Source organism: Synchiropus splendidus, chromosome 2 (genome assembly GCF_027744825.2).
Source record: "Synchiropus splendidus isolate RoL2022-P1 chromosome 2, RoL_Sspl_1.0, whole genome shotgun sequence".
NCBI classification, from domain to species: Eukaryota; Metazoa; Chordata; class Actinopteri; order Syngnathiformes; family Callionymidae; genus Synchiropus; species Synchiropus splendidus.
Window position 1 is genome coordinate 31,714,273 of NC_071335.1, and position 27,199 is coordinate 31,741,471.

The 27,199-nt window shown below is 43.3% G+C and overlaps 1 protein-coding gene across 2 annotated transcripts; it reads right to left on the reverse strand.

The window, feature by feature from the left end:
- Nucleotides 1–1,386: 1,386 nt before the first annotated feature.
- On the reverse strand, nt 1,387–26,945 carry LOC128754380 (procollagen galactosyltransferase 1-like). 2 transcript variants are annotated; one of them, XM_053856954.1, is made up of 26 exons: nt 26,791–26,945; nt 26,550–26,727; nt 26,345–26,483; nt 24,967–25,222; nt 24,662–24,829; nt 23,534–23,603; nt 23,357–23,448; nt 23,128–23,237; nt 22,851–23,060; nt 20,921–21,047; nt 20,711–20,848; nt 20,453–20,617; nt 20,247–20,393; nt 19,860–19,993; nt 18,192–18,241; nt 10,936–11,046; nt 10,731–10,848; nt 8,492–8,626; nt 7,847–8,051; nt 6,868–6,987; nt 6,248–6,324; nt 6,062–6,168; nt 4,512–4,644; nt 4,066–4,193; nt 2,886–3,092; nt 1,387–2,814 (listed from the first exon to the last, which is right to left on the reverse strand). In XM_053856954.1, the coding sequence occupies exons 2-26, from the start codon at nt 26,717–26,719 to the stop codon at nt 2,544–2,546; spliced, it is 3,588 nt and encodes a 1,195-aa protein (XP_053712929.1). In that variant the 5' UTR covers nt 26,720–26,727; nt 26,791–26,945; the 3' UTR covers nt 1,387–2,543. The 2 variants fall into 2 exon arrangements, with proteins under 2 accessions (XP_053712929.1, XP_053712930.1); XM_053856955.1 differs by lacking the exons at nt 18,192–18,241; nt 19,860–19,993; nt 20,247–20,393; ... (10 more) ...; nt 26,550–26,727; nt 26,791–26,945 and adding an exon at nt 15,723–15,989.
- Between the last annotated feature and the right edge of the window lie 254 nt (nt 26,946–27,199).

The window sequence follows — 27,199 nt, forward strand, 5'->3', positions numbered from 1 at the left end:
TGTGTTAGGATGGTATGTTCACCTTAATAGAGTTAGCACCAGTGATATCTTTTTAGTATCGCGACCATATGTCATAGGTTTTGTCATGTTTTTTCATCCTGAAACTAGATTTTCACCACACGTTGAAGGCCACATACTGATGCTATGACGTAGCCATGTACACTAACCTGCTGTTTTAGTTTCAGTAGTTTCTTTTTTGTAATCCTTGTTATTTTTCTATACTTTTTGTCACCATAATTTTATCACTTCACATCTTGCTGAACTAAGACTCAGTTAAGGGAAGTTATTTGACATGCGTCAAGCTATAGCTGGCTACATTGGCTACATCGTGTTAGCGTCAGGAAAACAGTGTGCAGAGAATGTATTTTATGAGATTTTTATACCTTTATAGCGATGTAAAAAAAAATTTTAATGACGTCACAACACTGCTTTTTATAGCTTATTTGGTTGCTTGTGTAACAGGTAATTGGTGCGTTTTATTATTTTTACTTGTCAACACGTGTCAATAGACGACATCTGCTATATTTACTTCATAGCTGGCTGTCAACCGGCGTATATTCTCTTCTACAGCTCATTATTTTCAGCATATGTAGCAGAAGTCAAGGCTTCTGCTTCATCCAGACACGGTGCTGTTTGGACCACAGGTTGTTTTCATCAGAACATGGTTCTTGGTTCTTTCAGAAACACAGATTCAGAGCCAGGATGTGGCATGTGGAGAAGTACAAAGGCCTTCGATAGTATGAGTCGAGAACACAGCACACACCGATACAAAAGTAGCTATTGATTTTCAGACGTCTCGGCGAAGAATACCTGCTTTAATCTCAGACGGCAGGGAAAGTAAATATAGAGAGAGAGTGAGAGATCTAATGGGATTAGACTGAGTCTCGGATACATGTGCAACTGCCAGCAGACTCACATGTACACACTCAACACCTTCATCAATATTTGTTTTGGTTCTCAAGCACCTTCAACAAAAGATTTCTTCCAGAGATATGAAGTGATAGACACACACACAGACGGCGGAGCAGAACAGCAGCCGCCTCCAATTAAAGGGAACGTCTCGACCGAGTGGCGAGATGTGCAGCAACACGACTGCTGGAGAAGGCAGCAGTTCCAGTCGGAGAGCACTCTGCGTTATGCATGATGCTTAAATGTCAAAACACCGCCGCGGACTCAAAGATGGAACTCGCTTTGCATCTTGATTCAAGATGCACATGCAAAGATCGAAACCAGTGCAGTACATTGAAATAAATGAGGACACATATAAATGCAAGCGCAACACAACCAGTTTCTTTTTTTATGTTTTATTCTTCTTTTTGTTCAAAATAAACAAAATGAAGAAACACACAAAGCTAAAAGGTATTTTCAACGAATATCAGACCAATACATGACGATGGGAACGATTTAAAGGCTAAAAAATGCTTAAAAGCTATAACAGTAACTTTGGTTGGTTAAAATAATAGATTCACATCACTGTCAGAGTGCAAATACTGACTGGTTAAAAAAACACTGCAGGCGTTGATGGTATTCCAGAACCGAACCTAGCTCTAGTCAACTCACACAGAGAATGAAAAAAGAAGATGATCATTATAGGTGACAACGCCGGGTTGAACATAAAATATCCTCATTTAAATTGGGTTTTTTTTTCTTTTCATACGTGATATAGACATTCTGTTGAAGCAGTTTTTGTAATTGGGAAATTCCCAAAATGGGATGACAAAGTTGACCCACTTTTTAAACCAGGCGTTACAGACAAAGAAATCCACATGATTATGACCGCCTCCCTCTGATGTTAAGGATTCCATCACTGCCTTTCAAAAGTGATGAATATAAGAGCGGGCTCGGCAGCAGCATCAGGGGGCGGAGGCCGCATGACTTCCATCAGCGGAAACCTCACGCTGCTCCACACGGAAAGATCTCAGGAAGAAAAGCGCAGGATTAAATCATGATTCATCCTCCATTCAGATGCCTTTTCTTCATGTTGGGCCTGACTCATTAACCAGCCTGTTTTCAGACACTTGAGTCAGCTGTCGCTCAACTCGCCCACGACCCCGCAGCGCCGCCTCCGCTCAACACTCTTTCACCTGACGCCTTATTTCTAATTACAGAGTCAGGTTGTGGAGACGGGCTGCAAAACAAGGACTGAAACTCCCTGAAGCCTCTATTTGTGAACAGGAAGGTGAGTCGGGTGATTAGCAGTCGATCACCTACACGTCGAGCAGCACAGAAGAAGAACTGCTCTTCACTTACGGACCTGTGGTTTGATCCTGGGGGGATACTTTGCTGAGGTCTAATTTAAAGCTAGTCAAATCACTTTTCTGAACTCGTTCGATGAAGCGACTCTTTCCTTGAGTTGTAATAAATAAACGGATGCTGCAACTACCTCTTCAGGAGTGACCTCTGCGTCCAGCAGGAGAGAAATGTTCAGAGGGAAGACTTGTTCCCTCATCAGCACCAGCATCTTCCTAACTCCAACAGCCACCTTTCTGATGATCACAGCTTTGTTCCGTCGCCCCCAAACTATCCCCACTGGCTGCAGAGTTTCACAGCTCATCCCTCGCGCTCCAGTTCTCCAACTCTGACTGCAGCACGTCAGAGTTCTGAGCCTCGAAGCTCAGCTCCTCCTGCTCCTGGCTCTTCCTCGACTTGGCTCGGTCCCAGTCTGTCGTGACCGTCTCATTGTCCCAGACAACAGATGTTTCGGTGTCACTGATGTAGCCCGGGTCTCCTGTGTAATGGGTCGGATACACCAGGAGCGGCTCTGCAGAAAACGCGCGCAGGTCGCGGTGCTCAAAGTGTTCCATGTACTCTGAACTGCGGAGCGAGAACAGATGGGGTCAGATGAGGCGAGGAGACCGGGGGGAAACAGAAGCCTTACTACTCACACTGGATGTTTATCGTACATCACGGGGAGGAACTCATCCACGGGCAGCATCTTAGTCAACGGTTGGGCTCGGAGGAGTTTCTCTGCCCCTTGTAATGACATCATGTATCCTAAAGTCCAGTAGGAATAGTCGGCTTCCACTAGATTGTGAAGGTTTGACACAGACTTCTCTGGATGCTCCACCTGCATTCGCTTCCTCCCGATATATCTGTGTAAACAGGAATTGGAGGTCATCATTAAAGCTACTGTGGATATGGATCGGGAGAGAGGACAGCCACTAAACAGGAGTCGGCACCCAGAGGCTTCTTTAGCTCCAAACTTATTGGTTATCGACTCAGAGTGGAGGCGTGAGTTGACCAGAGTTTTCATCTCTGGTGTGTCACATACTGTAGGGTCAGCACTGTGGGCACTGACCTGCAGACTAGGGGCATAGTGACGCATTAAAAAAAACAGTGACCTTGTTTGGTTGCAGAATTTGCCCAGTACTCTCAGCCATAGTAGAGGTGTAAAGCCAAAAACAAAACACCTAAAATAAAAACTACAATTTAAGTAACATCCCTCATTGAATTTTAGATAAATATGGATCTTGGTACTGTTGCAGTGCATTATGGGTGTGTCTTTTTATCGGTGTAAGCCCCAATTTTCAGAGTTTATAACGTGCAATAGTGCTTCATTATACATCATCTGCCCATCACCACTTATAATAGCCAATTTAAAATGATGTCAAAGGAGCGACACAAATATCACACACAGGGCGTCGAGAAGAACAATGTGAAAACAAGTGCTAGTCTAGCGTTAGCATCAGCGTCAGTCACAACCTTTTGGAAAATGTGTCACAAAAAATAGATTTTTTCTGCATTAATATCTTTTATTTGATCAGATATAACTAAGAATTGTGCGTCTGAAATCTGATGATCATTTCAGATTAATATAGTTCGTATAGTCAAACAAGAGTTGGACCCATAGAATCTGAATCTCCTCAGACGTTTCTTCCGTCGACGCTTACATGAATAATGAAATGGATTGTCTGCCTCCGTCTGAGCATTTTCTCCCCACAGTCTGAGCCTGGCTGCATGTGTGAAATTGTATTTGACAGATGGGAGAATTTCACTGTGGAAGCACAATAATCCACTCTGTTTACTACACGCTGCTTTCTCGACGCTCACTGGGGCAACACTCACATCAGATCCCAGTCCAGCTTGTGCCTCGTCACCTCCTGCAGCAGCGCCTGCAGACGTCGCTTGAAGAACACCTCGAAGCGAAGGTCGTCCTCGATGACCAGGGACCTTTGGAGCCCTCGATCCACAATCTATGGAATCAGAAGACTTAGCAATTGTATTAACATAAAACCAGGCTCCTATGTGATGTTTCGGGCGTTGTTCTACTGAGCCACTCTGGAGCCGAGACAGAAAAACAAGCTTATTTCATGCGAGGCTTGCGCGTTTATTCAAACATGAAGAAAGCATCCTAATTATTCCCAACAAGCTGCTTTTTATTTTCCCCCGAGTTCACACGCCGCGTCCGTGAGAAGCAAATGTTGCCCACAGATGGCTGGCAAATGAGGGGAACACGTGGAAGTTGACTGCTGATAGCACTTCTACATGGCAACCATTTGCCTTCACCTCACCTCTTTCCAGATGTTGTAGTGGGACAGGAAACAGCCCAGTTCACCTTTGGTCAGGGGCCGACCATGATACGGGTCTTTGTAATCGGGCAGCATCTTGATCCCCATCGACTCAATGTCGCTGGTGTTCAGCGCCCTGAATCCAAGAGAGAGATCATTGAAACTTATACAAACGACACGAGCGGCTTTGCAACTGCAGCCATCAGCCTCATGACAATGGTGCTTCAAGGACAAGCCAACAACTGAGGATCACAGCCACATGAGCACAGAGTCTACTGTTCTTTGTAATTCCATTCTTCACAGGAGAATATTGGCCACACAGTTCTGATGCTCTCATCCCCATTATTTCACTGTGGCCCACACAAATTCACTGGGATTCACCTGAGATGCCACTGATACATTCTGAGCCGATTGTTCACAGAAAAAAACACTGTCTTCTTGACACATTCAGGTCTGTCATGTTCCAGCTATTGCAGCGTAATACAAGCTTCACTATAAGTAGCTTTCAACTGACTTTCAGCGATGGCCTGCATCGCCAAATGTTTTCTCCTAACAAATCCAAGGCATTTTTGGCTGACAAAAACAGATTAACTGAATTTAGTAACGGCAAGACACTGCATTCTTATGACCGTTATTAGGACCGACCACAAATACACAACGCAGCTTCTTTAAAAATCAATAAATAAAGTTAGTCGTAAAGATTTGTACACATTTGTGGAGCCGTGGATGTAAATCCTATGCATACATATTTTTCATATTTTGGATGGCTTGCCTTCTTTGTGACTGAAATGGTTATGGAAACCTTTCATCTAGCTTACGGGTTATTTGCAAGCGATAAATAAGCTTACATAACATTTTTGACAACAAAATAGTAAGGTAGCTGCACTGACTGACAGTAGTGTGCCATTGAAAGTACCAGGTAGGAGGGAGAGTGGGAACCAGTTGGCTACATGAATAATGAGAGGATGATATGTCATATGCACCATAGGAAGAACCATTTTGGATGAAGACAGAATTTCAGACGGCTTATTTGTTTTATATGTAGCAGGTGAGGTTTGCATGGGTGTATGTTACTGGACATTTTAAGTTTGGGCAGATTTAAAGTTAAGCAGAGCCTAGGGGTAAAGCATTTGTTGTTGCCTCTTGGTGCCTCCTGCTGGACGTAGAGGTCACTCCTGAAGAGGTAGTTGCAAAGATCACATCTTCTGGGTTTCCAAGGCCACCATCCGTCCATTGCCCTCTGAAACATCACCTCTTGAGAATCTTGAGTGTATGGCAACTTCAGCTACCATCATGTGCGTGTAAATAAGATGATTTAGCAAACAATACGTGGTACAAAATTCTAAGGAGGATGGAGGGAGATGACCAGCTCACATGAGCAACCACTGAGCATCCCAGAGATGAATTACGTGGCTGAGGGAGTCTTTTAATGACATTATATATAGTGACTCTTCCTCGGCCCCTGAACTTCCTCTGCTCATCAATCTCCTTCACGGGCGCCGTGCAGCGATAAATCATTCAGTCACATAAGAAGCAGAGAATGAGAAACGTACTTGCCATCCACTGCAGCAACAACCTTACAGCTGAGCTCCTGCTCGTACAGAGTCCTCAGCATCCGCTCGCGCCGGTCGGATCTCCGCGCCAGATTGATCATAAATATCTTGGAGGGGAAAAAACAACTCTTACACACATATCAGCAGTAACTGAGAGTGAGTTTACGAGCGAGCACAAGACTGTACCTCATCAAAGCCCATCTTGTCAGGCTGCTTCGGTGAAGGAGACACGAAGCCAGAGGGCTCCAGTGGAGGGTTTTTCACTTTCAAAGAGAAACGTGCTGTTACAAAGGGAATGCATAATGCGCCAGGCACATGTTGCGCCAAACGGACTGTAAACTAACCGTTTCACTCCCACTACGATTCTTAGGAAGTCTTTGAATGACATTAAAAACAATGCAAGATGAATATTGAAATTAAAATTTAATTCTCGGTAAAATAAAGTATCTCCTGCAGTAACTGATGCAGCCGGAACCCAGACTACTTTTTTTTTCATCAATTTCTTAACTGCGTAACATGTATATTCCAGCCAAATGAGCAGAACAAAGGGACAGCTCATATGAAGAGGCTTGAAGTTGGAGGCCACATGGTTCAAACACATGGAGAGCTGCACATACTGGATGCAGAAGAGACCAGGAACAGACAGGATTGGTGTGGACAGAAAAGACTCAAGAATCAAGATGAACACATTTTACTATAATATGCAGAGTAAAACATATATAAAAAGACTCTTGCGATATTGTCAATTGTTGAACTTTTTGAAGACGAACCATTCAGATGTAGACAGAGACGCTCAGGAGACTCACCCATGACTTCCAACTGTGTGTGCAAGAAGCTCTCTGCCTCATCCTGCAGTGATGCCTGGGCTCTCACCGGCACAGGCAAATAGCCATATGTTTCCTTATTGCAAACATACATCTGCACATCTGAAGACAAAAGAAAACACCAAAATTAACACCAGCAAGAGTAAATAAAAAAATCTAGTGGCACTGAGACTACTCAGAATGCTACATTTAAGGTGGACAGTCACAGAATTAAATGAAAAAAGGGAAAAGAACTAGTTAATAGAATAGACTTCCTTTGTCGTTTCCAACCTCGAAATGGTCAGAAGAGAGCTATCAATGCTGGATCACTGGTCAGATGCTAATGCTAAGTGTTGCAGTCACATGACGTGCAGGCCCTAATCTCATTGGCTGAATCGGCCCTGATTTTAAGAAGCAGCTGAGACCAGCTGTGGTGTCAGAACTTCGGACAAGCGGGCACATTTTGAGCGCTTTAATTTAAATAAAATGTTTCGTTTTTTGTGTGCTTTTACTGTATTTTTTTATTCCCTGTTTCCCTGTCTGTTGTTTCCGTTTCCTTTGTTTCCTCCAACGTCACAGCAGCGCAGCTGGAACTCATCCGTTCAAGCTCGCTAATTTCTACACCAGATGGTTGTTCCAGGTCCTCGGTAAAGTTAACTTACGATAGTGTGTGCCTTGTCTGCCGCTTCTTTGGTTTCTTCTTACTTTATCTTCCATCCTATTCTATCAGCGTTTGTGCTTGTGTGAGAGTTTTTCTATTCATGTCTTGTTTTCTCTTTGTTGGCTTTTTCTTCCTAGCGTGTGTGTTTGAGTCTTCCACCACTGAGTGCCTTTCTTTGTTTGGGCCTCGTGAGTTTAACTGAGTGTGTTTTTGGTTATCCCCATTAGTTAGACCGTCCTTCAGTGTTTCCTTTGCGCCACGTTTTGGTGGCGACGTCTTTACTTCCTCGTTATATATATATATATATATCTGGAATCTGACCTGCCATGCGTGCGGAGTAGGCAAAAACGATGACATCATCCAGGGCCCAGCTATACTCGGGATGCGGAGGGTAAAAAGCCAGTCGACGAGACGCCTCCTTCCTCAGGTCCACCAGGTAGGTGGAGTGCACCATGGGGACAGCGAAGCAGCCTCGACGCTCCAGTTTTCGGATAGGCATGTAGGCGGGCGTCCGTCTGTAATAACCCTAAGCAGCATAAACAAACACAGCTTTTTTTACAACTTATTCCTGCACAGCATCGAGGCTACAAGTGACCGAAGGCCGTGGCAGACTTGACTGTTTTTTTGGAAAAAATACAAGGCAGGAGTATTTTTTTCAGATGGATGCGAAGCGGATGTGATATATTATCCATCATGGACTCGAAAATCTACTCATCCTCTGCAGCTTATCTCTGACAAGCCTAAGCTGGGGGGCGGGGGGCAATCCCGGACAGTGGGTTCACTGCTGCCAAACATGGGTTTGACACACATTCCACTCTCTATATGGTGAAGTCTGTGTGTGGAAACATGTGAAGCACAGGGGACACAGCTGTGAGGAACCTTATTAAAGCTTTCACGTTGTAGAGAAGGGAATATTATTTCATTCACTGGTTGACTGTACTTCATACAGTACACCACTGATGCTACCTGAGAGGTCATGCCACACCAGAAGTTGGAGTAGGCCGCTCTGGACTCCAACATTGGGGCGACCACAGTCTTGTTTACGCTCATGAGCTTCCACAGCACATCCGGGTCGGTGAGAAGGTTGTCACAGTCGACCACCTGCAGAGACGAGGAAAAGGGCATCATATCGACGCGCATCTCAGAGACGTACACACGCAGGAACACACAAAATGTCACCCGGAACTCTCTGGAATTGAACAGACTCCCGCTGCGCGGTTTGATCAATGACAGCAGGGAATATACGCTGATCTGTTTCAGCCATGTCTCCGCTTGAATCTTTAATCATTCCTGCCGCCTTCAGATGGAGCTGGTTATGCCGCCTGTTCAAGGTAAATGCTGCGCTTCAATCACAACTCTCAAAACAAAGTCTCAACCTGTAATCATTTTAGAAAACCCAATTTCAAGTGGCATAACAATTCGGCACTGTCATATACTGGAGGTATTTATGAGTAGGAAACTACTTTGTCATTTTAAAAAGCCGTCACCCTGACTGCATTCTGAGAAGAGGCCCTGAACAAGAGGATTCACTTTGCATAGCCACGCATGCGTGAACACACACTTGAAGAATCCATTCAAAAAAATGATTCACACAAGCACTAAAACGCGCCTTCATTACCAGGTTTTTTACATTCAAAAGCACAAATAAGCTCTGGGTCCTTGAATCAGCTTCTAAAATGATGAGGCAACACTGAGCATCGCTGCTGTTGGAAATATAAAACGGTGATAATTTCTTCAAGAGCTTCACCACTTCAACAATGATGAAGTTATTCATTGGATTTTGAGGAATGCTACAACAGCGGCATGAAGCTGCCGATCCTAAAACAAAAAGAACTGCTCGAAGGAGTTATGTTTTTAACAGATACATATTTAAACCTGCCTTTCGTCGTCCTCTTTTTTTCAGGGGATCAATCCTGCTCATTCCAGAGGCTCATTCACGATATTGTTCTTCTGAGCGCCTTCCACTCCTCCCAGAGCTTTTGCTATTGCTTTTGCCAAAATATGCGGCCCAACTGGGAATCGCCCACTGTTACTTTTCTCTGACCTCGGTGCCAGAATTCAGAGTTTTGTGACCAATGTTTCCCATTGAAAATGAATGGGAACTGGATTCACCACATCAGAAATTTGCCTCGACTTCAACGGCTTGCAGCTCCCCCAAACTCAGCGAAAAGCTCATAACGCAGCCGCACTCGTCCGCTGACATCCTAAAAAAAGATCAGAGCCAAGTCATATTGTTTGCTCAAAATCGGGCTCAAAGCACCAGAGATTCGGCAAAAATCGAAAAGCAAGAGTGGGCAATTAAGCTGGTTGGAGTGGAGCAGAGGAGGAAAAAAAAGTTTTGCATTTTCTATACTGCGATTGTGGCCAAACAGAGGGGCACTGAAGCATGAAAATCTCCAGTTTTGTCGTCAAACTTGTCCTCTCCGGTAAAATGTGCTCAGAATTACTGATGCACTTTCAGAATTTCGGCGAGAGTCGAAAATGTGCAGCAACTGCGACATCTGGCTCCATTGAAAATGCATTGGAGCTCACTGGCTGCTGCTCGGAAATCGTGGCGAAGTAACTCATTTTCAACTTGCCATCCTGGCCAAACCATAGACTGTAGACACATGAAATTTGGCTCAGTTACAGACAAAAGCTTCAGGATTCTCACGGTGTGCCCATTTTTTCGCTATCTGCTACGGTTCCGATAACAGATAGCAAACAAACACTGGTCATGCACAGTGCATTCACAAGCTGTTTATGCATAAACAGCAATGTCTAGTTTGAATTTGGAAGAGGGTGGATCACTCAGTGACCTTCTTTGAGTTAATGACTCTATATATATACATATATGTGTGTGTGTGTGTATATGTGTTTCACTAACTGTTAAAACAAAAACACCACTGAGCAGTGGCTTAGTGAGACGCCTTACAGCACGACCAAATCAAAGACTTCACTTAAAAAAGATGAATTTGAAAATTCATTTGATTCACAAATAAATATGTTCTGCAGAGCAGTTTCTTTTGTTTTCAGCAAATCTGAGACAGAAATTCTTCCCTTTTTCTTATTTTTCCATGCAGGCGAGACAGAGATCTGTATTCAAGGCTTGTGACTGTTTATGATTCAATGTTTACCAAGTCAGGAGGAGCTTGGATGCACACAAACTATACAGATGACCTTTCAGCAGGACTCCTCGTTGAGATGCTGAACAATAGCAACATACCAAAAAGTAGTCAGCCCAGATCTCCCGCGCTGTGTCCAGCGCCGCCTGACGAAGCTTCATTACGTGTTCGTAGCGCAGAGTATTCCAGTGCTTCGGTCCATGCTCATCTTCGAAGGCACTGGGATTAACAAAGAGACTTTGTTCGAAACACTTTTAACAAGCAAAGAAAGGTGCTCATTACACTCATGACCAACAGACGTCTCACCTGGGTTCGTCTGAAGGTCTCCATTCCACATAGTGATAGTAGTTCTGCACCTGGATGAGCCACTCTCTCAGGATGGCTGTTGTGTTGTCCACGTTGTGATCTGTCGCCACCCTGCGGTACATGAAGGAACAGCATTCTAATGAGCCATAGCATTACTATCATTATTATGGATATAATAATCATATGCGATTATTGTTACAAAATCATATTGAAAAAGGGAGGAATCCGACAGGACTGAATGTAGTGAACAACGGCATGTTCATGTTTTACATCTCAAAGGATTTCCAAGGAGACATGGCTTCTTTCAACTCCAAGTGATGTGCAAAATTAATTTAGTCGGCAGCTGTAGAGTGTTGATGAAATAAGTGAGTCCCATTAATAAAGTCCTCTGAACTTTTCACAGTCATTAAAACTGCCTTAAGGAATGTGATATGCACTTGTGTGAGCGGTTTCTCCGTCAAATCAACTGACACCAACAATTCATACGCACAATTGAGAATTGTTTTTCAACGCGTTTTATCAGTCTGTGAGAGGAAACCAGAGTGCCACGACGAAGGCTGCTCCACTGTGCCACCTATCATGAACGCTTTTCATTTTAAACTTGTCATTATTTTGTGTGTCTACTAATTTGTATATAATTATTATCATTTATAGCAGGTCTGGCCAACCCTCGGCTCTTTCACCAAATGAGCCGCCCAACAGGCTGCGATTTTGGTCAAGTTGCTATTGAGATGATCATTTATACAGGGAATAAGATGACAAAGCAAGAGCGAAATGTCAAAATATTGTTCAAAGATCTTGACTTGCGTTTAACTTTGAAACATAAACAATAAATCTCTATATAATGTTATATATATAACATTATATTATATATATATATATATATATATATATATATATATATATATATATATATATATATATATATATATATATTGGCCTTGATCAACACTCATCCTAGCAAAGGCACCACAAGCACCTTCAAAGCCTTCAACAATCTATTTCAAGCTGCATTGAAATACCAGTACTTCAAAGCTGAGATGTCTGTAATACAACAGGCAAGACTGGTGCAGACTGATAATTCAGCCACCCACTTGATGGCGGTTTTATTGAGATGTAATAATGTTGCAATATTTGCTGACAAACTTGATACATGTTGAGCCTTGGATTAACACAGGAATCAGTGTCTATCTTCGAAAACGGTGCTGACATACTTTTTCTTAAGACTCAGTGTCTTTATGGGATTAACGCTGTTCATTGAAAGACTTGCTTGAACTGTACGACGTTCACCCCCTTTTTGACTCTTGATCAAGCAGATCACTGCCCTCTGTGACACCGTGACAAAAGAAGAGAGGAGGGGGAGCAAATGTCAGCCGTCTGTGTTATGACAACAAATCCGTGGGCAGAGAACCAGACGGGGAAGGAATGTGAATCTGCCAGAGAACTTGATTTACAGCGCATCGTGTCCAGAGTGACACCCAACGCGCTGCAAATGATGGTCTTTCACCTGCATGATGTGTTTTCACACTGCGCCGCCATGTCAACACCTACATCCCAAAGGTCTGTGACTCTGCCTATCACAGCAACAGTTGGAGAAAAAACGGTGACGTTTAAATGCACCATAGAGGACTGTAAAAATGATTTATTAAATACTCTGCATTGCTTGAATACCAGTTATGGAACTGAGCCTAAAGGATATGAAATCCAAGCAGGAGACAGCAAGGATTTATCTGGGGTTTTTGATATAGATTTCTGCAAGTCCCTGCAGAGAAGTTCATCCATAGCTATGCGGGTCTGAGCCAGGTACTTCATCATCACCTGTCAAGCAGCAGGTACCAACTGGTGAGACTTTCTCTTCATAACTGTATAGAAAAACACTCTAAGTGTGAGTATATTAATGACACAGATCTTTGCCAGGACTACATTAAATACATAAAAGATGGCTTCACGGTACTCTGTACCATCTGGAAAAGTGATATTTTAGCGTTCCCCCTTTGTATCGAAACGCATTCAAACGACAAAATAATTTTATTTGTTTCTTATTTTCACATTTTAGCAATATCTCATATGCAGATATAGACGTCATTTGCAATACTATTTTGCACTTATCGGTCCATTATCGGCCCAGCCGATGTTGGTTTGTGTGTTAAGGAAATAGTCTGGCACTGAACACCCTCCCCAGATCAACTTCTCAACTGAGCATGACAGGTCCTTCACACCTGTTCAGTGTGGCAGTCTGACTCACCCCCACTGCCACCTGGGCTACGATCGGCATTTGCATTAATGGCCCATTAACCTGGGGACCGTTTCCAAGTAAACACATTCTCCATTAACATAATACTGACCCAGGGGCTTTTCACACGGATTTTGTCTCGGGTGGCCTGAGTCTGATTCCCCCCCTGCTGTGCAGCCTCACACCTCTGTGCCTCAGGAGATGTCCTTTTTTTCATCACTTTATAACACTACGAGTTATTGTCCTCCACAGTGCTGGTGAATACCTGCTCCTTACCATCCTTGTCATTCAGCTCATCTGATATAAGCCTGAACTCCAACCCAACTCACCAGAACTGATGAACTGATCACCACAGTGTCATTTTCTTCATCCCAGTGCCCAGAATATCGGCCTAAGCCACCAGATATCGGTATCGGCCCTACTTCAGGCCACATCACATGAAGATAAGACATTAATAATTGCTATTGTAATGCTCTTATTAAACACACGTACTGTATGTTACAAGTAAAAACACTACATCAACAAGTTATACAAAAACCATTTCAGCTTGTGATCTACTTCTAAATGACCCGGTCACAATGACCTTCCAACCTTGTTTGTTATTGTTTTTCTCTCAGCAGTCGGTTCTGAAACAGAGGCTGCAATGTAGTGGCTGAGATACGATACACAAAGCATCTTTAAACTGCTGAAAAATACTGAATAAAAAGATAAAACTTCATTTAACCTAAGCTACTTTTGTTGAACAGTATAACAAACATGACTCCACATTTCTTCACTACAAAGCAGGATGCATTGCAACAGTTGCATGAATCCATATTACACAGTCTTTAGAAGGTAACATCACTTCTGAACAAGTTTTTAAAACGGGGCCAGTATCAAGAGTATGGGCGACATTCTGAATGCACATCATGCAGTCAGTATAACTGTCCCATCAGACTGATGGAATTACACTTTATGTATTACATATTATGAAGTAATTTAATTGGTCTGATGCGACGAGGACAATAGCTTGGCAACAGGAAGCCTGTAATTATCCATATTATCATGATCAACCACTGTGACTGGTTGAATGGGCTGCAGAGCGTCATGGGAATTGTTCAGGCTCATCTCAAATCACTGTTTATTGTTGAGAGTGATGGCACCTCACATGTTATGCAACGTTTGTCATTAAAAAAAACGCTGACCTCAACTGTTAAGCTCAGATGAAGGTAAGGTGGTACCTCCGTTCTCGACCACAATCCGTTCCAGACGGCCGTGCGAGAAGTGATTTGTTCAAAATCTGAATCGATTTTTCCCATTACAATGAATGGAAAAAGAAATCATGCGTTCCAAGCCTTAAAAGAGGCTTTTGTAGGAGTGAATGTAGAGTGTCTGCTGCAGGTGCGCTGTTCGTCTATGTGTGTGGCCGCTGCATGTGGGAGGGGTTGCCGAGTGAGTGACGTCTCTCCAGAAGTGAAGAGGTGCCCGGTGCGTGTCCAGCTCTGAATGTGCGCTTCTGTGCAGTTTGGCTGTGACAAAGTCATAAACCAAGTCACGCTCTGTCCCAGACTCGCCTCATCCCTGTCCCAGCTCCAGCCCACAACAGGACATCAAACCCTGGAGTGAGCGCTCCAGCCTCGGAGGTGTGGAGAGCGAGCACCTCCCCTGTGACAGGTTTTACACCTCAATATGAAGGAAAAACAGACAGTAAATGGGACACGTCTGCATACCGTTATCCACAATAACAAAGCACGTTGTGGCTCAGCTGATCGGTCTGTGCACGTTATGTTTTTTCCGGCTTTTTTCGGGGGTGTTCGAGTTCTGGATTTTCGTTCGAAATCCGAAGCAAAAAAATCTCGAATTTTTTGTTCGAGACGTTCGAAAACCGAGGTACCACTGTATTAGTTTTCTTTATTGGGGAAAATTCAGAAACCAACACTAATAGTCACATGCTAATATCGGGCGAATGATAATATCGGTTGGGACACATTATCAGACATCCATAATTATAATCCATCTAACACATCTTATCATCAGTAACCAGCGCTTTAAATAAAGTTAGAATTGTGTTTTATATGTGGTTAAGCAACAGACCCCTAAAGGCATATTACCAAACTGCTTCAACAGCGTTTAAAACAAACTGTGGCAGCAGATGTTCTATAGACAGATCAAGTGCCTCTCTAAAGGGCTCGGCTGGAACTGGACCTGCTCAGGACGAGACGCAGCATCCGGGGGCTGTTAGTCAGCGGTAGAAAGTTGGTGGAACTGGAGCACCAGTCAGGGAAGGCGGGAGGAGTGAAAAGAGGGAGGGGAAGGGGAGAAACGGAGGAGCTAAGCAGAGGAGACTGAATGGAACTTTTCATCACCACTTGTCAAAGCAGCTGCAGTGGCTCATGTGTACTAAATGAATACACATAACATATGTAATGTGTATGTTTGTCAGGTCTGACCAGCTCCACGCCTCAGTAGCTCAGTTGTTCAGATAAATTAAATGCTGTAATAACAGTTTTGAGGCAGATCAGCCACAATTTCAGACAATTTAAGTAGACATTTCAATGACTTCATTGACACATACCACAGCGAGACGCGGTCCTTCGGATAGTTGAGGCGGTCGATGGCTCCGAGGACCAGCGGTAACGAGTGCGCGGAGTTGCGGCAGAGCAGCGCAAGGACGACCCTGGGAGCGAGGAGGGGAGACTCGGGGCTCCAGCGCTCCTCGGGGAAATATCCCCGGCTGCAAGCCAGCAGGAGGACCAACAGCAGGGCAGGCAGCAGCGCTGTGGCCCGGAGCATGGCAGGGAGAGACACGAGTTGGTGACGCGGCGCGCAGAAGGATGAACAAACCTGGTCCGGCTGTTGTGTTATGCCGACAGAAGCGACATGGCGACGCTGGCTGCATTAAAGGGATCTTCTATTGCGCGTGCATTGGCGCTGCGAACTTCCCAAAGGCCATCGCGGATATCCCGATATTAATTGATTAAAAATGCGGCCAACTATCTTAATGTATGAAAATGTAGTAATACATGAGGAAGAATCTAAGCATCTGCTTTGTTCTGCGCATTCTGCCAAGTAATGTATCGGTATGATGTCCTCCCCTTTAAGGGAAGCTCCAGCTGCAGCCGAGAGGAAGCGGCAGGGGCGTGTCCTCGTGATCTGAGGCCTGCAGGGCTGTCATCACATTAGAGCTCATCTCACTTTCCAACGTTCTTCATTTAGACATCTGTCCTTATCTTAGCCATTCTTTTTATTCCTAAGCGCTTTCAATTTCAGTTCACCGCGGAAAACAAATTTGCTGTAGGGCTGTAGATGCTGTCAATGAAAGTACAGGGAAATTTCATTAAATAAAACACAATTTAATATTTTTAATGAAAATAAATGTTAAAAAAACCTTGTCTCTTCACATTTTTCAAGAATAATGTCAAGTTAAAATATGAGGTGGTGACCTGCCTTTGATCTTTGAATTCATCCACCTGGTTACAATGTTGCACTTTCAGACTCAAATTTCAGGGGTTTAGAAAAATATTCCTGACAAAAGCGAGCTGCCTTGGTGCAGGAAATAGCTGGAGCCTTAGGCAAGACTGGTACAGATCGTAAAAAAGTGAAAAGCACCACAGAGTGAGTGACTTGTGCAGACAAATGGGAAAACGCTTTAGGGCTTTTCACTGTTTGTTGGTGGTCGGGTGTCTTTGTGTGGGGTGAAACTTTTGTCAGCTACAAAGACAAAGTCTTATTTCATGTAATGACTGTTGTATTACACAAATATAATTTCAACTTTCATCTTTGCGCCTTAAAATTCAACTTCTGGAGACAAAAAAGGCCTAAATAAACTGTGAATATCTTGTTTTGATGCGTGAATGTCTAAGCTAGAATGATTATGGAAAGGTGTGTGAGGATGCATGGTGCCAGAGACAGTCAGTAGGACAGTGTGTCTCGCTCACTGCTCAGTCGCAGCAGCATGTAGACGCTCCATACAGCTGAGAGATCTGCAGTACCTGGTTCCCCCAAGAATGTAGATGGATTAACATTCACTAGTGGTTATGCACATATCTGTGACTTACTTATCAAAAATTCCCCTCTAAAAAAGAGAAGCCAAACCCTCTGTTACCTGGCAGCATCACCCTCCAGTTTCCTCTCACGGATCTTTATAATCATACCCCTCACAGAGCAGTATTTCCTTTGAGAAGCTACGTATTGTTCTGCAGGAAAATAAATTGACACACCGATGTTACAGCTTGTCCCGCAGGGGCCAATAAAAGGTGTGATGCATTGGATAAAAAAAGCTACTGCAATTTCGATTTGGAAGGCTTCGGGGTAATTCCAGGGCAGTGTCAGCGAGTGCGCATCTAGGAACAAATCAAAATACACTTGTCCTAGAATCGTCTTTGAGACATCGACAGAATCGATGTTCAGCAGGGAACCGCGGCAGAGTGAGAGGGGCTGAGCTTTAGCATACCTGTGATGTGTTGGCACACGTTATATACCGAGGGTTGATGTTGGCTGCAGCTCGGACTGAAACATTTACTGCCTCATAGTGACAGTTACGAGCCAAACCAGCATGTCAAGGGCAGAGGGACTCGAGAGGGAAAGGAACTGACAGGAACTGATTTTTTTGGAGTCCTGAAGCATTTGTCGGCCTCAGTGCATATTTGGATCCGTTTAAATCTATTAATGTATTTACTTAAAAATTAGCATTTGTTTTTAAATTTTCAGAAATGCCAAAAATGGGGGGACAAAAATGTGTCTGACCGACACATGACTGACTGAATGATGGGTAGATGTCATTTCAAGTGCTAAACCTCGTGTTTGGTGGTGCAGAATTCTTCTGTTTATGGTGATGCAGTCCTTTAGTTACAAAGTGACTCATGTCCGCTGGCACGACCCGGAACCAGCTGTTCAACTGTGTCAGTCGAGGGAATGAATGAATCATTTGCAGAAATATTTATTCTCTTAATCAACTGGGTTTTGATGTCGGATTCAATTGCGTGACATTTTGCCGACTCTTCCTCTCGAGTACCTAAAATGGTCTAGGCCAGAGGTCACCTACCTTTTAGCAACCGTGAGCTTCTCCAAGGGCACTGTGCACTGCACACACTTCTGAAATCACAAACAATGGATGATAAATGATATTCCTCTATAATACTTTTTTGCAATAATTAGCAATTTTGTAACAAAAAAAGAAAAAAATCCAACATAATAATATGGTTATTACATGAAAATTTTGATTTTTTTTTTTTCACGGCTCATGGGCTACTGCCTTGGTCTCCCATGTTGGTGACCCCTGGTCAGAGCCAACCAAGATACTAATGCTTCAGCTGCCTGCATGGTACCAATAGTTCATCAGTCTCCTTTAGTGCAGGGAAAAGGGACATTCACTGCCTCAAGTGGTGGAATGAAGCAGCTCTTCAGGGCACCGAGCGCCCAAATGATTTATGAGTAATCATAAATCAAATCACACTTTAAAGCAGTGATGAGGATTTGAAAAAGAAAATCAGGCATGGCTGAGCAGCTTCACCAATAGCAGTTGATCTGTAGACATTCATCTGTCAATCACTCTTAATTCGGTTTGACCCGAAGGCACCACCAGTGTGGAGGGAAATGTATGCCTTCAATTTACAATGATTGAATTGAAGTTATGTCACTATTACATTGGAAATTGGTGGACAAATCTGTTCACATTGTCATATGTCATGAAGTAGAGCAATAGAGTGTGATAAACTGATGTTTCAAGAAAGTTTCATGAAAGAAAGAGCAGCAAGGTCCAGGTTTCAAAATAAAAATAAAAATAAAAATAAAAAAAATAAAAAATAAAAAAAAAAAAAAAAAAAAAAATGAGCATAGTACTGTTTATAATTTTAGTTTTTACCTGAAAATAATATTGCATGGGAATCCTCTTTTATATTTTAAATAATTATACAGGTATAATTACATAAAACACACGATAGTTGGAAAATAATTTCCCTCTTTGACACTATAAAGTCAGCATAACTGCAACAAAAACGCATGTTTAAGCAGGACAAATTGAAAGAGTACAAACAAATCACTTGAAGACAATATATAAAGAACTGCTACCATTTTTATATCACAGCCAACATATAGAAACATCATTAATTTGCCGGCAACTTCAAATGAAAGTAGTCAAAAAAAAAAAAAAAACTTTTCAGTGTGGTTATACTGGATGGAGGCCGACGCCTTAAAGAAAAGAGGTCAATCTATTGCGTATCCTGAGGATAGTAGGGACAAGCGGGAACACATCTGCCTCTCTTGGAGGCTTCAAGTCAACATGCAACTGTCTGTCATTGTGTCGTGCTGCTTTGGGTCGCTCAAAAGCTTTGGTGAGGACAGGTTTATTTCACACTGCATACGAGTCCCAATGGCAGACAGAGGCTGCGTGACACCTGACCATTCCTGATGTGATGGTTTATAATTTCACAATGCAAATGAATTTGACCACCTAATGCTGCAAGACTCATTGTATTGTCACTCATTTTATTTTTGTCTGGAGTATCAATAAAATCATCAGGAAAAACCCTAGAACCCTCACATGCACAAACTAACTGAGGTACGAACGTCACCAGCTCCTCAGTCAGTAATAAACTGATCCACGTGAATCCACGTTTGAAGCTTCAGTTTCACAACACAATCACAAGGAAACATGTCGCGCACATGTCGCGCTATATTACACCTGGAATCATAAAAACATGTGTCCATTTACAATTTCATCATATAGCTCATCAGTCACCACTTCATATCGACCAGAGCGACTGTTCAGAAAATAGATCACGTCGGTGGAGGTCTGCGGTTTGAAGCCTTCTCTCTGCATTCGGGTCTTCTGGATCTTGAAGGTCCCTGGCAGGAGAAGGAAGGAATCGCTGTGATCAAAGCTGTCTCCATCATGACAGAAATGCAGAAATGTTGTGGTTCATTCAAGCAAATGAAAAGATAAATAACCAACATGGATTGAAAGATGAAATTCTAACAATGTTAATGTGCAAATAGATTCAGTTATATTCAGTCACCTTCATGAAGTACCATTTTATTACACACGGAAAACTGTAAAACTCGAGTCACTTCAGTCACAGGTCCCGTTCTCGAGTCTCACCTGTGGTATCGACTGATGTCACTGTTCGCAGAAAGACTGGACGTGCAAATGAGGCCAGAGCCTTCTGGACATCGCTCAGAAAGGCATCAAGGTCCAGCTGATCGCCTGCCTGAGCGATGGCTGCCATTCCTGCCTTCCCCTCCACACCTGGCGGGATCCCAAACAAGCGTGAAAACACTGCACATCATCCCAACCACCCGTCCGACCTGGGACTGGAACTCCATAAACAGCCACATCAGCGTGTCCCAGCAGTCCACTTAGGACTCCCTCCACCTCCGCGGTGGAGACATTCTCTCCTCGCCAGCGGAACGTGTCGCCGCTGCGGTCCCTGAAATACATGTAGCCATAATCGTCCATCACCAAGATGTCACCTGTGAGGCAGAAGATACAGAGGATAAGAGATTTTTAAGTGTACACGCTGGGAGTTAAGGCTCAGGTCATGCTTGACTGTGTGTGACTCCCACCTGACATGTAAGCAGCGTCTCCCATCTGGAAGACGTCGTGAGCTACTTTTCCACTGGTGGATGTCGGGTCCGCGTAGCCATCAAACCTCCTCAGTGGGTCGCCGGGGTGGATGCGTCCCATTAACATTCCTGGCTCCCCTAAAAACGGTCAGACGGTCAGTGGAGGGAGTAAAGCAACGCTGGTTTCTGTCTAACAGTGCAGGTGGTTACCAGGCTGACATGGGACGCAGAGACCCTGAGCATTTCTGAGCAACTCCCCGCTCTCTTCCTGCATCCTGACCAACCTGACCGGGTAGAAACCGGGAAGAATGCGACTGACGAAACCGCAAGCACCGACCTTGAGAATGGAACATAGACAGGAGACTTTTGTATAATAATATGTAATATGTTTGATAACAATTCACATATTAACTATAACAACATTTTCTGTAACAACAGTTTCTCCTGGGGTAGTTTCCATTCCTGGCTTGTCCATTCAGAATACATAATGTCGTGGGGGCTCCTCCCAAATGGATGGACTGAGACCACAACAATGCCTGTCTTATCTCAATGCAGGGGAGAGGTGATTTAACTGGGAGACGGTCCAGCTTCTCATCCTATATTTGAGAACTCCATAATCTTCTTTCAGTCACTACCTAGAGTGGACCACAGGTCAGAGAACAATGGGAGAGCTTTGCCTCTTGGGTTAGTTCTCTCTTCTCTCTGGGTGAACCATTCTCCTGACTGGTGAAGCAGCAGCCATCAGCCTGTCCGCCTCACACTGCCCCTTTTCTTTACTCACCAACAAGATCACAACATCCTTGAAGTCCTCCACCTGTGGCAGCATTGCACCGCAACGAGTACAGGTCATTTCAACACATAAAACACACTCAAGTTAATGGAAACAGTAGTAAGAGTCATAGTAGACATGAAACCAAAAAAAATGTGTGGTGTAGTTTTTAAAGGGGCTGTATAATACACTTTCATGTTATACGATTTACAGTGTTAGCAAGATGAAACATCACCGAATCATATACTGTAGTGCAGTGTTTTTCAACCTTTTTCAAGCCATGGCACCCCTGGTTCATTGAAAAAATCCCGGGTCACACCACCACAGAACCTCAGCCAAAGCGCACCTGTGCTTAAAGTCCTATAGAAAATCCCTATTTATCTGTGAAAAACTGTAGCTACTGACACTCGTTGCTATTTTGCCATGCTGTTTGTTGCAGAAACAAATTGCTGAAAATCTATTTGTTTCAAATGAGTCCAGAAAGGGATGGGCAATATGGCAAAATATGTCATGATTTATTTATTTATTTAACAGATTTTATCACTTCAGTTTTGCATGATGTTATTGTAGTTTTGAGTTTCCAGACATATCCATTCTTTGCCTGAACTTGCTTCATAAAAACAATTTTATTTTGTTGTGCATTTAGTTTTTCACCAACTTCTAAACCACAAAGCAAACTTTGACAGTCCATGAGTATCAATAAAGTTCTGACGTCACGTTAGCCGTTAGCTCTGTTAGCTCTGTTAGCTCTGGGGTGCAGACAGTCTTTGGCATCGCGGGTCCGACAAGGTTCGCTCCCTCCATGGTTCTGTGTGTGGTCAAGTTAAAGTCGCATCAGGCTCACCTGATACTCTCTCACGGCACACTAGTGTGCCGCGGCACCCCGGTTGAAAAACGCTGCTGTGGTGTGAAAGAACAATGTTCATCCATTTCTGAGAAATTTACTTTTCTAAACACAAACAAGGCGACTACCAGAGCCGTTGAAGTACAGCGGTATTGACAAGAAGAAAGTGATGTTAAAAATGAATTTCCACGTATGATAATATAATGTAAATGGCGCCTAGACAGACTGAATCCAACATCTTCTCATTGCAGATGAAGTGCCTGTTTACACAGAGCCAATCGGGAACTTTTGAAACTACTGTAGTATAGAGGTCTTTGGACATGTTTAATAACTAATAAAGTAACATAACTGTATGAATAGTTTGTGAGTAGCTTTAAAATGCTTTTGTGAATAAAGGTGCACCAATGCAGAGACAAGAGGTGAGACAGTAACAACTAGGGGGCGTTTTACAAAGAGAAGAAAATATGAGTGACCCACGTACCCACTGTGAAAAACTGAAATGAAACAGTTATACCCAGTAAACAAACCTTTCCATCTATGTTGATGAGACTGCAGTTACACTCAGTGGCGCCGTAGAATTCCCCAATCTGTGATATTCTGAACCTCTGCACAAACTCTCCCCACACTGCTGGGCGAAGGCCGTTTCCAAGGGCGACACGAACACGGTGTCGCTGCTCTGACGGACACTGTGGCTGAGCGAGCAGGTACCGACAGATCTCTCCGATGTACTGGATCACCTGGGCGCACACCACAAGCGTGAGGTTTTCTTTCTGTGTTGCCACAATATAACACATTTCCACTCACGGTGCAGTTGTAGGTTACACAGTCCTGCCAGAAGCGACTGGCTGAGAACTTCCTCCTGATGACAACAGTAGCGCCAAACAGCAAGCACTGACCCACACCCATGATGCTGCCTGCGAATGATTTGGTTTGGACACCTCATCTTACTCACTCATGCATAAGGAACAAAAATAATCATCAAATAAAATTCACATTTATTTTGTCTTATCTTATTTATTTCTTTTGCACCCACCTGCGGAATGATACAGAGGAAGACAGTCGTAGATGATGTCATCACGTTTCAAACCAAAGGACCAGAAACCGAACGCAGCAATTCGGTAATAACTAGAACAAGAACGATATGCGTGAAGACATGAAGAGATCAACACAATGTCATCACACGTGAGTAGCGTGATCCGTATTCACTCACCGACTGTGAACCACCACGGCTGCTTTCGGCATCCCTGTTGTGCCGGAAGTGTAAATATAAAAAACCCTATCTGTTCGATGGAGGAGAGACGAGAGGAGCATGTATTAGGTTCAGTGTGCTCAAGACAGTTTGAGCCATGCTATTTGGCTTAGCAACAATTTGATGTGCAGATGCTGCAGATGCGAAGTCTTGTTTCCTGCTGCATCAAGTAATTCATATGCTCTTTGGGTTATTTTTCAAGCTACAGTTTGTAATTTTTGACGATGTTTTTTTGAAACAAGCTTTTTTTCTTGTGAAAAATGTACCATACTTTTTAATGTATTGAGGTCCTCCCGTAACAGTTCTCAACTACGGAAGCCTCAGAAGGACACCAGGCCCCTGGTCATGCATGGTCTTTGTTTTCTGTTGTCAGGTTCAAGTTTCTATCATGATCACAATATTCAGTAAATTCAATTTTTTATTTTTTGAATTTAATCTCACCTATTTTGATGGTTAGTCATGTTCTAGTTCACAACAAAAAATGAATGTAACATTTTGACATAATAACACTATAGAGCCCTTTAGCAAAGCCTGCCGTGTTAAACTCTTGGTCTGCGGGCAACAAATGGCCTTGAGGACAATATTTTTGGATCCCTTCTAGACAAACAGCAAACCTCAGTATTCAGTGTGGCCCCTAAATTTCTTAACAAACACACCAATGCCCAGGCCTGTAGTAATTTATCATGTACTTTTAGGAGCAGCCCAGGGCCAAATATGCATTCTCAATAAACATCAATCACATGTGTGACACATACATTTCACAGTATTGACTCAGCACTCAGATCAGTTGAGTTTATGGCCCCTGCTGGAGATGAAGCACCGATGTGCACCAATCCTGAGATGTATTTAAATCCTGTGTATGTTCCCAGTTGTGTCACATTTTCCTATACCAGATCACTGAAGCTAAACCCCCAAGAGGCCTGTGTTTCACAAGTGTGGTATGCACCTCCGTCTGCCCGCTCCATGTTACATTTCTTTCTACATCCTCCGCACATGCAACGACTTGTGGAGAAGAGAGTGAAGAATGACAAGTGAAAACAAATAAGTGTGTCAACTGATGCGTCCACACACTCACCCACACAGACTCACCGTTGAACGCCTTGTGTGATGTGTGTTTGGGTGGATGTTTGGGGGAGCAGGTCAGCAGCAGGTCCAGGTTTTGAGCCTGGAGGCTACAGAGCGTGTCATCGTCTCCTAATTCTCCAGTGCTGAACAGAAGCATGTCTTGAGGTAGGCAGCTTCTCACCTCGACCACAGCTGGCAACATCAAAAATGAACTGCTTAGTATATATATATATATATATAGATAGATAGATAGATAGATAGATAGATAGATAGATAGATAGATAGATAGATAGATAGATAGATAGATAGATACAAAAAAGTCTCTTCACCTTCTGAGAGCTTGGCTTCAAACACAATGGCCCGAGCCCCAGACACAGTGACGCAGTGGTGCAACGATTGCCTTCGAAGGTTGTAGTTGATGAGCGCAGCCTCCACCCCGACCATGGCCAGACCCAGCCACAAGGCCACCACAAGAGGGCGACTCTCCAAATACAAGGCCACAACGTCTCCCTCCGCCCATCCCTGTGCCAGAGCCCAATGTGCTACAGTATGACATCTCTCCTGCAGCTCCCTGAAGGTCCAGACCTGGAGGAAACAAGAAGTTCTATTAAAAGGTCTAAGGCTTGTTTCCTCAGTGAACAGTGAACAGAATTTGCTGACATGATCCCAACTGCCTGGTCTTTCTTCATCAGAAAGTTTTAATCAGAAAAAGTTTTCCTGCTGAGAATCATGGTCTCAGACTTCGCTGACCAACATAATAAAGCGTAATACAAACCGTCAACATAGTATAATGACATGTAAGAAGTGTTTAATTCCAAAATAAAACGGTATAAAACCAGTAACAACCAAGAAAAGACACTGACAAGATTCATAAAATGCTACTTGCGACAAAAAGTTTACGCTCGATTCATCTATATTATTTGTCTCAATTATTTTTATGTAATTAGAAAAAACAATTCTGTCCCTAATAAAAATGCTTGTCAAAATAAAACATTGAATGTTGTGAGAATTATTTAATGTTAGATTATATTTGAGACAAAACTTTAAAAATCAAGGTGGTGACAGTACTAAAAGAAACCGCTTAAAAAAAAAAAAAAAAAAAAAAAACTATAGTGATTTATGGAGATGCACTGAGTGCAAATGCATTTTCTCTTCAGTAGTATAGAAAATTCCGATACTCGTAAATGCACCATCGGCACACAGCCGAGATACGTGAATCAGTCAGCGCGTCACCTGAGTGAGAAAGAAATGATGAGAAGCAGCGAAGGTAAAACGGAGGTATGACATGGACATACACAGGTAAAAGACAGAAAACCTTCCTTTATATCCTGCTGGTCAAGTCAAGCAAGTAGCACTAGTTGCTTGATCTACGGTGGCCTGAAATGGACAAAAAGTCTGACTGAAGAAGGGTCCATAGGAAAAGCTAAATGTATTTACAGTAAAAAAATACATAGTGATATTACACTAAAAACATGTAATGTGTCACAGGTGCTTTTATAGCAGCCTAATCTAAAGTACAATCCATTATAATCATCGTCTCATCCACTTCTCAAAACAAACCGAAGCCATTGCATATAAATACATAGAGTATGCATCTCAATTCAACCTGAAACCAGATCTGGGATAAATATTTTAAACTGGATTTAAATGATATAATCAGCTCAGTATGAAGCATCTTAGTGTGTTTGGATGCTGTGTTGACTTCACCTCTCCTGAGGACTCGTAGATCAACGCTGGCTTGTCTGGATTTGAATTCACGGTTTGAGCAAACAGGGAAGGAATGGTGGCCCCGTTGCGTGTATGCTGGTGAATGTGGTACTTCACACGAAGAATAACCACCAGACACCTTTGCAGCAGAGGAAGAGTGTGTGAGAAGATGCCACTGATGCCACATTGTCACCTGAATACTCACTGCAGGTCTCTTTTGATGGTGCACACAGCGACACGGATACACTTCCAGAAATCTGTCAGCGTCACAGAAAGAGCAAGTGCGACCACCAGGCTGAGGAGCCAGGGCACCGGGAGAAGCCATCCAGCCCCCAAAACACAGAGACACACGGGGACAGCAGTTCTACAGAGCATGGTGGCATCTGACAGGATAGAGGCGGTGACTTTGAAAGCAGCGTGCCATGAAAAGGAAGGAATAGACTTACCTCCTTGAGAAGGGCGCACAGAAAAATACACCTGAAAAACTGTCACAAGCTGGCTGCTGGTGTTGCAACATGAAGCCCAGACAAAACTGAGGCTCAGAGGTGAAATACCAGAAGAGCCGCTGCACGTCGGAGCAGCGACTGCTTCGTCAACAAGAATGCGGCTCATTTCCCCGACAGGAAAGAACACAGATCAGTATGATACACCTTGATTTATAAACTCACATGGCACAAACAAGCCAGACATTAAAGGTAGTGGATAAACAGGGGATAGACGAAGTAGTTTGCAGATGATACAGCTGTGACGCAAGCAAATGACACAGTGAAGAACACACAAACTCCATGCAGAAAATGTTCACTTCCATAGAACAGTTCCTTTCAGTAGGACCTGAACATGTCTTTTTTTTCGAGT